General features: G+C 37.4%; 1 protein-coding gene across 2 annotated transcripts in view; it reads right to left on the bottom strand.

Moving 5' to 3' along the window:
- The window catches only part of GRID2 (glutamate ionotropic receptor delta type subunit 2), a 734,268-nt gene that overhangs the window by 230,644 nt on the left and 490,922 nt on the right, over positions 1-12,702 (bottom strand). For both annotated transcript variants that reach the window (XM_059817838.1, XM_059817839.1), the window contains one exon: positions 5,766-5,819. In XM_059817838.1, the coding sequence (XP_059673821.1) occupies positions 5,766-5,819 (54 nt within the window). The remainder of the gene's footprint in view (positions 1-5,765; positions 5,820-12,702) is intronic.

Here is a 12,702-nt window from a genome sequence, read left to right as displayed (position 1 = left end):
GCTGCAAGGTAAAAAAAAAAAATAAAATGCTGGTTTAGCAAAATGCATGTAATTTTTTTATAATACTTTCAATATAATCAGAGAGGAGAGCTCATGAAACTTCTTATCTTGATTTTAAACTATATACTTTCTCAGAGAATTTTTAAAAAGTTTGCCTGGTTTCATTATACACTGTGCCCAAACCGTAACAGGAAGACTATTAGACTCATTCTAATAATGTAATAACTGGTACCCACATGGCCATGTTATATTGCTAAATAATACTTTAAAAGAGATTTTGACTTTAGGCTGCTCAAACATGTATCTTTTCTGCCTCAAAAGTGTAGTTATTTTTTCCATATTCAGCATTTTTTGGTGCATTTTAATTAGAGTGTTCTTGTTTTAACCCTTAGGTTACTCCCTCGTATTCTTATACATCACCTAGGAACTAATAACAGAATCCAAACACCAAAGAGACTTTTGTATTGTTGCCAAGGAGGTGTATACATCAATAGATTAATGACAGCTATTATTTTAAATGCTGTGAATTCCACCGATTATATCATAAACTGAGTTTTTAGGTTAACAACAAAGCAATGTCGTGCAAACCCAAATTTAGTCATTTGCTATGTATTTCTTTGTCATTTTTTTAATACTTGGCATTGAATGAGTGATGAGCCTTTTATATAATGACTCTCCAATATCATCTCTCATTCTTGAATTTTGGATCTGACTTAAGAAAACTATATAAAGCAACTATTGTATGAGAGGAAACAATTTTCATTTGCACTTCAAAGGAGGATATAGTATAATGATATAAGGATGGCAGATGATCTGTTATACAAGCACCAAATGTCAAAAAAATTACAAAGTTGTCCAAGTTGAACTGAGTTGGTACCTGTATAAATTTAAGCTAAGTTATGGGGTTTTTTTTGTTTTTTTTTTTTTTTTTTCTTTTTAAATAAGATGTTCAATATACATTTCCAAACATTTCTTTTGTTGGTCTGAACTTGGGATAAAGGGGAGGCTGTCCTATTTCAAATGAACAAGGATAAAATTAGATGTACATTTCATCTGATTAGGCAAATAAACAAAGAAATGCTATTTTAAATTAATAGCTCTTTACAGATGAATTAGGAAAAGGAAACTGAAGAGGATTGCCTCAACATATCAGGCAGAGACTCCAGTGGAAAACAAGACTATATACTGGACACTTAATATACATTGCTGTTCAGCTTCGTCTCATTATTTTAAGATAAGCAACCTAGGCAGAGACTTTGCTATTCACCACAGAGCAACCGCACCAGTAGTGAGAAACATGGAGGGAAAGAATTTATTCACATGCTCCTGTAATAAGCACCAAAGGCAGCAATACTTTTTCTTATGGACACACCTTAACTTTGGGCTGAGAAGATGATTCCAGTATTTATCATATACTAGACATGCCTTATTTTCCCATTGCATGCCATGTCTTCATCACATCCTTCATGACACTGAAAGAGGAGAGTGTTTCTTCCTCCTCCAAAAGCCAGCAGCAGTGAACAGGGGGCAGAACGGGAAAGGGTAGCCACTGCACACCCCCTTGAGGCCTCTGGGCTGCCGCTGCCCATGCCACAGCATACTTGTGCTACACCCTTCTGAACTTCTCAGCACTTTCCAAAGAGGATTAGTTCAGGGGAAGGCATAACTAGATGAAGTTCCAAGATAACTAAAGGGGGATCTTGAATTGCATGATCATTTGCTTCATTGTATCTCCCTTAGGTTTCTTAGGTTCTGGGGAGGATGATGAAAAAAGAGAAACTGATAGGACAAGGAAAAATCAATTTTTAGATTTCACAGACAAAAAAATCCAAGAGCTTGGAGAAAGCAGGACTAAGTTAGTCTGTCCATTGGCTCTCACCTATCTGAAAATAATAGTTAGCAGCTTAGTTGCCAACCTGTGCCAAAGAGGATGGCATTTCAGATCTCACCTGCCATCACCACTGGAAAATGTAAGGGTTCAAATGAACCTGTAATGCTACTATTAATCAACTACCCATATTAAAATGTAGAATTATGTGAGCTCCTGGAACTGAGCTCTTGAATACAACCTTGCGGGTCCTCCAGTCCTCTCTTGTGCTATGATGGGCAAACCTGTTGGATCTTTTTACATACAGACTGTTCTTTAAAAGAGTTTGGGGTTTTTTTCCTTCTCTCCTCAAAGGAGTTTTTCCAGACTCTGATGCCTCCGGTAATTAGAAACCTTCTACTAACATTTGCCCTCAATTTATTCATGGGCAATTTGAACTCATTTGTTCTTGTGCCAGCCTTGTCCTCTAGCCCTTGACAACGATGCATTTATTCACACTCTGTATGTGTTTATAAACAGAGAGCATAACCTCTTTCAGTCTTCGTTTTCATAGTCCAATCAAACCAACCTTTTCAGTCTCTTCTCACTCAAATCAGCTTTTCTGTGCACCTGTTCCATTTTAATTTTAATAGAACTTGTCATAATTGTGCACTTTATTGCAGATAAATCCAACCAACCCTTTGTACAATAGCATTAATATTATCATCTCCTGTATGGTAACTGTAGGCAGTGGAAAGTGTTTTGGGCTGTCCTTGAGCAAACAATAGTAATAGAGAACTGGTGGCAGCCTTGGGCATAGTAAGATGACCCTGAATGTTTTAATAAAGGAAAATGCTTGAGAGAGACATGGATTTAAAATTTTAAAAAAGGACATTTCTTTGATTTAAAAAGAGCAAAAGAAAGAAAAGCAGTGAAAACCATACAAATGCCCCTTCTTCAGTTCCACTAAATAAAATCTAAGCTTACTGTACACTTGTGATTTAAGAGTCATGAAGAAATACAATTTTACTATCCTGGGCTTTTTAGGTTATATTTACTATTATGCAGAGGAAAAGAAGCAAGCAGACACAGACTGACAGGGAGACAGAGAGAGTGAGAAATCTATTCTCACATTTTGTTAAGGCATATTTTGTCATGACTGCATTAAAATCTATGACTCCTGCAAATTTTAAATAAAGAATTGCACCATCTGCTTTAAGGCCCTGAAGAAATAGGAACTTTTTTTTGGAGAGTGTTTCCTCAGCTGACTGCACTGATCAGAAGAGACTTGTATTATTTGCAAAGGACTAATATGATGTATTAAGCTTTAGCAAATTATAAATCCTTTCATTCTATGGGAACAACCCCCCTCCTCCCACACATGCATTTCCATTATGATACATAGTCTTCAAGCAAATTTACTGTATTACATAAAATAGCAACTAATGGGACAATAAAAATTAAGGAACTCTTTCCAGGGATTATAACATTTGAAGTGAGCAATTAAAATAACAGATATTGCCTCACAAAGCCTAAGCTGATTCCTGATCACAAAACTGAAGGTGGTTTTTCCTTTTTTATTACTATACTCGGTGTGTTGTAACCCCTTGGCACAGTGATGGAAAAGGAAAGACAATTCCAGCTTATTTTGGTATCTCATTGCAAGCAATTGTTTGAATCATATGTGGACTTTGCAAAACAATGCATTTTCACTCTAACGGATCATCTTTGATTTTCAAATCAGGAGGCCAGAGAAGCAGTGTTACAGTTACCTAGTCAACAGTCTGATTTAGCCAATACAGGCACAAAAACACAGATGTCTAACTTGTCTAAGATGTCACAAACAAATTATGTAAGCAACAAAACAGGCAGAGCTCTGGGATAATTTCACAGTCATATGGAAGTACTTTGGTCATCAACAGCTAATGGACAACCATATCAAACGCACTTGAACGTGAAGATAGATATTTTTTATTTTATATACCACACAGTAAAGGGCCCGTAAATCACTGCATTTCCAGATCTTGCACTGCTGAAGTGGGGGCATTGCGATCTTATTACTGAACTGGTGAAATGTTGCAATAAGCAAGTAATGTTATGCAACATTCATCATTCAGGAAATATTTACATTTCTGTTGTAATTTGAACATAGTGATAAGGAAAAATAGGGCAAAACATGATTCTTTCCATATCATTATCTACAAATCTTGTTTATTGCTAATCTGACTTTTGTGTCCACAAAACATTGAGATCATTAGCACCTTGAAACAAACAGAGCTTGCAAGTAAGTTACTTAAGTGGGAATACAGATTTAGGTCCAGAAGCAATGTGCAAATAACAATGCTCAGAAAGCAGAATTTTTTACACAAGACACTAATTTCTGAAGAAAAAGCAAAGAGAAGCCATGTACATTAGGAATGGATCCTCAGTTTTGTTTTTTGAGGGTGGAGGAGCTGACATAGCTAAAAGCAAGCAGCTTCTTTTGAACTTTCCAATTCAAGTGACATTTAAAATGAAAAACCAATGGCAGTGTCTAACTTGAACAGGAAGCCAATATTTGGGCTCTGCTTAAGAAATTGTTGTCTAATCTATTGATACAGAGGTTAATGGTGGACTGCTTTAGATTTAGTTAATGCTCTTTTTAAAATAACAAGCGTTAACTCTGAAGAGTAGAAATGAACACTCTACTTCAAGATTCCACTCACTACAAGTGAATTCTAGTTTAATCTGACAGAAAAAAACCCCACATGTATGTTGTTCTCATAACCATCTGTAGCTTAAAGATGGGTTCTCAATCAGCGAGGCCCACCCCTTTCAGTGCTGGAAAACACACACATTACTGGTCAGGAGCATTGCAGGGCCCAAACCAATAATTTCTGCTGGACCTGGGTTGTCCTCACAGCACTCTGAAGCATAATTTTCTCCAGGGAAAACTGGCTAAAAATCCACTGGTTTAAACGAGTAGATCAAAGTACAATACCACTGCAACAATGTTATACCTTACTATAACCTTGAAAAAAAAAGCTTGGGATTAAATTACCTCACTATTAGCACACTAGCGAAAAATCTAGTAATTAAGTATGAAAACAGAAGTGCACAGTAAATCCAGAGAATAGACCTGGAATTTACATGCAATATTCCAAACAATCTTTTATCCTGAGAATATACAGGAGTCGCATGATCTACGTGTTATGGGAGAGTTACGTCCCCAAGGAATTCAGCTGTTCTGGACCTAAATTACTTTTCATAAAACAAAAGAATAATCTGAATGCTGTCAAATCTAAGAATAACTGCATTGTTCAACGTTTTATATGCAAAGCTACTTCACATATTGACTTGTCATACTTTAGCTGACAAGCATCCATGGAAGAACCTTTTTCACAGTTTAAACACAGGATCTCAATTTAACTTTCTTCCTTTTTCCCCCTTCATGAACATTCATATATGACCTGATCCAGAAGTCCACCAAAAAGTCTCCCACTAATATCAATAGTTTTGGGTATCAACCATGAATGAATTCTAGGGGAATTCTTAAAGGAAAGGGAAAGATGGGATTCTATTATTATTGTTATTGTTGTTATTAAGAAAAATCATTAAAATATAAACAAAACACAAGCCCTTCACTACGAAAGATTACATATTAAAAAGACCTTGAAAAGATCCTCTAAAAACAGCTCAAGTCAAATGTGAAATCTCAAGATACTCAGAAGGAATGAGATTTTTTCATTTTATTTTCCATTTATTCATTGAAGGACTTCTGTTTAAAATAGGCAAGACAAAACAGCGAAGCCCAAGAACATGTAATTCTATTTTTATTAAGCAACATCCACTCCCCCAGCATGCCTGAACTTTGTCATAGCTACTGCTTCCTGTTGGCAAAGTCAAGATCAGCATGAATATTGTCAGTAAGCCTGAAAACAGGATTCATGGTTCACAACAAGGTTCACTTGACAGTTACCTCATTTATAATGATCCAGTGACAGTCAAAAGCAACCAAATTAGTCTCCACGACCTGAAATAGAGAACAAACCAGATATCAGTCAGCTTGCTTGTGAAAGCCAGAAAAAAATTAAATGGATGCTCTCTGCAAATGACAAAAACCAAAGCACATGCTCTTGAAGACCTTTGTTATTCAACTGAGGATAGAGAACCTTTAGGAAAATTCTGCAGAAGCATTTGTGTTACTGTTTGACTTGCTAATTAAGCTTGGAAAATACATTTCATTGCTGGCATCACAGAAGAGAATGTGTTTCAGTTGACTGAGGAGAAAATGAAATCCTTTTTGCCTTAATATTGTGTGTTGAGAGGGAGCAACAGAGAGGAAGGCAGAAAACAAATATCAAGTAACTCTTGTCAGATTTCTATAGCTCCTGCCTCTAAGGTCTTTCCAGTGTACATGTACCCTGGAAGCCTGTGAATTAAAAAAAACATAAAAAACCCAAATCAAAATAACCCACACCACAAACGCTAGGGCTTATAGAAATGCAAAGAGCAGGGAGGAAAGGGTTCTCTTGAAAGAGGGCAGTCACAGGGATGATGAATGATGGCCTGTCCCAGGCTCCATGCACAGAGGGTCTCTTAATTCTCCTCCCATGCATCCGCTCCTTTCCTTTGCTGAAAATTATTCCAGGAGCTGCCTCCATGCTAGACTGAAAATGTGTTTCCTAACTCATCTTTCACTCAGACCTATTCTTTCCCTCCTTGAACCCACTACAGTTTTGTGGTGAGTCATGTTTGATTCACCTTTGCAGTGGAAACAAAGAAGGGAAAAAATCCCATTTGGTCTACTTTCATTACCTAGGAAAGAAATCATCAACAGAAGGGAGGCCAGAAACAAACTACAGAAAAGGCTGTACACCTTTAAATTTTTTTTCTCAACAAAATTGAATTATCATTGACACTGAAATAGTTTTAAAACCTGATTAATCCCATTTTATTTGTATAATCATCATGATCATCTTGAATCACAACTCAAAACTACTGGATAATTAAAACTGCATTGAATCCCCCCCAAAAAAAGAGAAAAATTGAAACAAGGTGTGGAACCTATAATGTTTTAACATTCAAGTAGATGACTAGTGCTGGGCTGTTATTACTTGGACCACTGCACAGCAGTCATGTTTGGCTTTTAATGATGACCAACACAAATACTGGTTGCCAAGGATGATGGCAATTTATACTGTGCCATGTTCAAAGGAGAACAATTTAACTACCCACAAATCTTAAGAGCAGCAAATATCCCCATACTGATAACCTTCATAATTAATTCAAAGGCTGTTAAAATTGGGCTCACTGCTTATTTACCAGAATGATAGGCAAGATTGGAAATTCTGATCTGGAGAGACTGGAAAGAAAACCAAGAGCAGTAGTATATGAACAGACTTCTTATTTGAAACTCTCACAGCAACAGTAAGAAATGAGAGGAAATGAAAGCCATAGCTGTTAATGTGCTCCTGGAAAATGTTAATATTATTAGCAGTAGGAATCAGGGCCCTCACTTTACATGGAATTTGGACTGACTATTCTTTCTCTGTCGTGACAACAATGTATTTTGTCATGTTGCTTTGACATTTTCTTGCATTCTCCACAGTAGGTGTCCACATGGCACATATAAAGGAACAGGGTAGAAACTGAATAATTAAGTGATAGGAAGCACTACAACTGACCCAGCCTGGATGCTTGAATTGGAGCATGGCTGTTCTAATCAGATCTCTCATATCAAACCAATTGGAAGACAAACACATCCAGGAACACAGAAAGGTTAAAAAACGGACAGAATAGTAATAAAGTTCTCAAGGGAGGATTTGCTCCTTATATGAAGTTCCCAAGCATAGAACGTTTATGCCATTTACAACTTAAGCAATGCCATTTAAATTTTCCATAAGACAAAATATATCAACACCTTACTGAAGCAGAAATAATTCTGCTAGTCAATCTACATACATTTCCGCTGAAAGCAAGCAGAATTAAAACAAAAAAAGAAGCAGCACATTTGACACATTTTCTGGTTTCTTGTCAGATCCTCCTAACTTCTGGCTCCAGGATGTTCCGCTGGGAATATCTGCTCTGCCCTAACTACTCTGCTCAAGATGAGGTCTCCTGAGGTTCCTATGGCTCCGAGGAAGCCTGCCAGAGGGACGCCCTTGGAGTCAAGGCTCCCAGCGGTGTTAGGGGAATGACAGTGATAATTATGTTCCACAAAGGACTTCTAAGCTCTTTCTCTGCTTCAGAATGGTAGTCAACTGAAACTTCCAAATGAAAGAATCCATGAAATGAAAACTCACATTTTCTGTTCAGTTTTTAATAACACAGTAAAAGTGGGGTTGATCACTTATTTGTGCCTGAAGCTTCAGCTGATCAGATTTTAACACACTTAATCTTCCATTAAAACTTTGGTTTCAGTTCATTTAGTTTCTTTATAAACACTTGGTTCTGTGTATCTACTTTGCCCAGGCTCTCAAACTTCAATTAGACCAGGCCTTTTCAACACAGTATGGTTTTAAGTGTCACTATTTTTATTATGTACAGCTCACAGACTACTTAAGCCAGACTCTGAAAGAGGCTTCCTGGTCTCACAAGTCACTCTTATTATTCCAAACAGCTCAGGCTACCTGTGACAGGTTTATTCACAACTTGCAAATAATGAGATTAAATGCATCCATTTTTTAGTTACAGTTGAAACTCCTGAGCAGAATGATCATGTTTTATCCATTAAAGTTTATGCATTCGTGAATCTGCTTAATATTAAAGCCATTTTCAAAAAGCTTATGTCATATTGAGATGAACTTGTAACGTACTCAGAGACACTCAAACTAATATAGTCTAAGTTTAGATGGGCTACAAATAGCCCCTGATTTAAGACTTCACTTGCCCTTTCAGTCTGCCAGAAGCTGCTTTTTGGCATTTTCCTTAGCCCATCCACCTAAAGCTTGTTCTAGTATTGACAGTGGTTGCTTAAAAAGACAACTGATGATGCTAGTTGCTAGATACTTTTTTTTTTACATTTTATTTGATGAAATATAGATTTACATCTAAACTGGGACTCAGCTTTAGACTGGGATTTCAAGGCCATCTTTTCATCTTTGGACCACTCTGTCTTATCCGATGAAATCCTAGTCCCACTGATATCACTCATGAAAGAGCTGTCCAGTTCAGCAGGATCAGGATGCTGCATCTCAGTCCCTCACCTCTGAACATCTTTTCTCCCAGTATGGCCTATATTGTCCATTTAACTGACTTTAAAGTCGGGCAGTGCACATTCTGACTATGTCTGTATGAATTGCAGGGCGCTCTACTACTATCATCATCATTAATAGCCTTATGATATTTTCCAATTATTGTGCCTCTTACGTTTTTTAGTGTAGAAGAATGCACAGGCACAGCCACTCTTTTACAGAAAATAAATAAATGCAATACTATGTAAACCTTCAGTTTTGATGCTTGACGGAAAAGGTGTTCACCCCTGAAGTTTTCTTCAAACACTAACAGTAATAATATGCATAATCTGAGAGTCAGAAGATTATCTCGATCAGCAGTTATTAACTGCAAATTTACAACCTCAAGATTATACAAAATCAGTTAAAAAAAAAAAATCTAAAGCCAGTAGCAGCAACACAACCTAGATCCAATTAGCCATCAGTAGAACAGTCATTACTTGGACACATCAAGCCTTTACAGGCATGACACAATGTTCCACAATGCCCTTGTCTATTGAGTTTTCTGTTTTGTTTACTTAAAAAAGCCACTGCATTTTCACTTGGAAGTGATGATAACAAATAAGATCAAAGTACAAAAACCAAAAGGGCATGGCTGGTTATGCTTAAAATTGATCATACCCTAAAAGCACATATAACACGGCTTCAATAGAAGTATATAATGCAGTTGTGTAGAAGGTTTCTATGACTAATATGTTCAGAAAGTTAAACCATGTATTTGTTATCTGAGTGACCATCTTCTGGCTGAAATTCACATAGGCATGCATATCAAGTGAGCTGGCATGAACTTGTGTTTTGTGCCAGGGAATAACAAATGTACAAAATAATGCTTGCAAAGTCATAAGGTCAGTAATAAAAAAGAAATCTGATATCCTGTATATTAGAAGCAATAAAACAATTTGATGGGGGTGTGTAGGAGGCAGGGGCTTCAAGACCCCAAGCATTTGAATACAATGCAAGTTTCAGATTCTGAAACTCTGAATGACTCTGTGACAGGAAGCAGCGCTGTGCACTCCTGAAAGGCAAGGGACAGATTGGAAATTGCCATACAAGACAGAAGGCAGGTGAATGTGTTGTTTATGCAGCTCACCTCTTAAGCTAAAACTGAGAAAAAGCAAAGTGTGCATTCATAATGAGGGCTGAACACCAAAATCCTACACAGATATCAAATGGAGGAGAGTTGACCCTTCCAAAACGAAGAAAACCATGCACATATTTGACAATTTTTCTTTTCACACTTCCTCTAGGGGAAATCATACATGAATTCAGCTGTGGGTTACTAAACACACAAAGCTGTACTTAATGCTGAAAGCTCTCTAAAGCTAAACATAGCTGCTAGCTGGCAGAGCATTAGGAAGCAGTATCATATATACCTATCATGTTCTTACTGCTCCCTCAGGCATTCACTTATGACTGCCTTTGGAGGTAAGACACTGAAACAGTCCTTGGTCCAAGACAGCTGCTTTTGTACTTCCAAATATACTTTGCTTTCTTAACTGTGATGAATCTTACTAGCAGTAGCTAAAAGAAGCAGAAACTTATTAATTCTGTATCAAGTGTTGTGCAGTTCAGGCTGTTTTTATTTACTGAAAGGGTAAATATTTGTAACAATACTAAAAAAAGCATTTTGTGCTGTTGAGATGGTATTTCTGCTGTGCCATTGAGTACCTCCACTGTGCAGGAGCATACATAAGCTGATGAACTCCAGTATGAACTGGGGAGCTGTGTCCTTGCAGTCTAATGCCTATAGTAACTCATACATTCCTGTCTCACCCAACTAAAATGGCGTCAGAGAACAAGCAGGAGACAGCCCATATAGCCAACAACTTCAAAGAATGATTTTTCTGAATTCAGCATTTTTTCATCTATAGGCTGTTCGTATTCAGCTATTTTTAATACCGTATCACGTAATTCTCCAGTACTAAGAATCAAAGCAGCAAGTTAGCAGGCCAGTTCTAAAACAGACTTCATGAAATTGTGGAAAAACTGAAAAAGAAATTCACTGTCTACACACTCAACCACTGCTCAGACTGAGAGTTCACACCAGAGTATTTGAAAACATTGTGTCATTAGTTGCGTAAATCCTGCAGCAAAGGATACAGCCCGTTGAGTACGCAGTGCCATTCATACACAGTCATAGAAATCCACAGCAATAGATATAAAAGATCATTCTTAACATCTTTGTAACTTTAGAAATACATTCACATCAAACTCCAGCAGTTCTCCTAACACCCTATTAAAATACGTCAAAATTCTGTTTCATGAGGAAGATGTTCCACTTAGTCAAACACGGATGCTATTGAACTGATGACTAAGAACTTGGATGAAGCAGAAAATAATTCTTTTTTCTAAAGAATTCAACTACACACCAAGAGAGATTTTGCAGAGAGCAGAAAAATGCTGTCAAGACGACAAGTGAAAAGCAAGGACAAACCATCTGTCATTGGCAGTAACTCCAGAACTTCTGCATCTTTGGAAGACCCTGACAATTTATAACAACTATTTCTATTTCCATGCTCAAGCCTTCAAATGGGCCCAATACAAGACAATCTAAAGCAAATAAAGCAGCGGTAGCGCCAGCATGCAAGCTGTTCACATGTGCAATAATAATCAAGAAAGCAAAATAGCTTCCCAACAAAAAGGGCACGTAATTTAGTGGAACATGACATAAAAAGTTCTCTACATCTCTTCTTCACTAAAGATATGGGCCCAAAAGCATGGGCCAAAATTACAAAATACAGATCAGAACCCTTACAAAGAAAACCTAGGAAAACTGTTCTGGATGTTCAAAATTCACACATTCACAAAATCCACACATCTGGGTTTTCTACACATATGCAACAAGTCAGACAAGTCTTGCAAACATGTAATGAGCAGTAATGTTGCATATATGGAAAGATCCATACAGAATCTGACCATCTCAAGTGTCTCCTGTTTGAAACATAGGGGAGAGCCCTGGGCTCCAATTTTACCTTCACTACAGTTGGGACTGCTCTACAGCAAGCCACCAAGATGCCATGACTCATTTCTCAATATGTTGAAGAGTCTCCAACTAGAGCAGGCCTTCCTGTTAATTTTCTGCTCCACCAGGAGCTGTGGCAGTGACTGTGAATCTCTTTCTGCTGCACCACCACCGAGTAAACTACATTTTCCATTTTATTTTTCTCAAAAGCCAACAGATAGCATTGCATAATCCCTTGTTTTGGAACTGGCTGGTATTGAAATAATTTAGAAAGTGATTCAGAAAGTTAGTTTTCTTAAGAGTTGAGCTGGGACACAAACTCCCTGTTAACCTCTTCCAGACAGCCTCTGTCTACAATATGTCCCATTTATGTGGTCTTGTAATCTGAACTGCGCTCTTAGAGCTGGAAGACCAGTAAATTGCTTTTGTGCAATACCACTAGATTTGTTGCCCGTATCTTTTCATAGAACAACCTCTTGGAGTCACCACTGCAGTTTTAAAGGTGATTATATGCCTCGACCTAATTTTCTCTCCCAGGGACATAACAATTTGCTGATCACTAAGACAAGTGTACAGGAAACTTGGTTTTTACCATATGCGAGACAGGAAGCCACCCCTTCCCCCCCCCCAAAAAAAAAACCCCAAACCCAAACCAACCACCAAACAAATAGAAGTCAGAGGCCATTTCTTAACATTTCCTTGAACTAAAGAGATGTAGT

Source organism: Gavia stellata, chromosome 5, assembly GCF_030936135.1.
Source record: "Gavia stellata isolate bGavSte3 chromosome 5, bGavSte3.hap2, whole genome shotgun sequence".
In the NCBI taxonomy this organism is placed as follows: domain Eukaryota; kingdom Metazoa; phylum Chordata; class Aves; order Gaviiformes; family Gaviidae; genus Gavia; species Gavia stellata.
The sequence above is the reverse complement of the archived record's forward strand: the minus strand, read 5'-3'. Positions and strand labels throughout refer to the sequence as shown.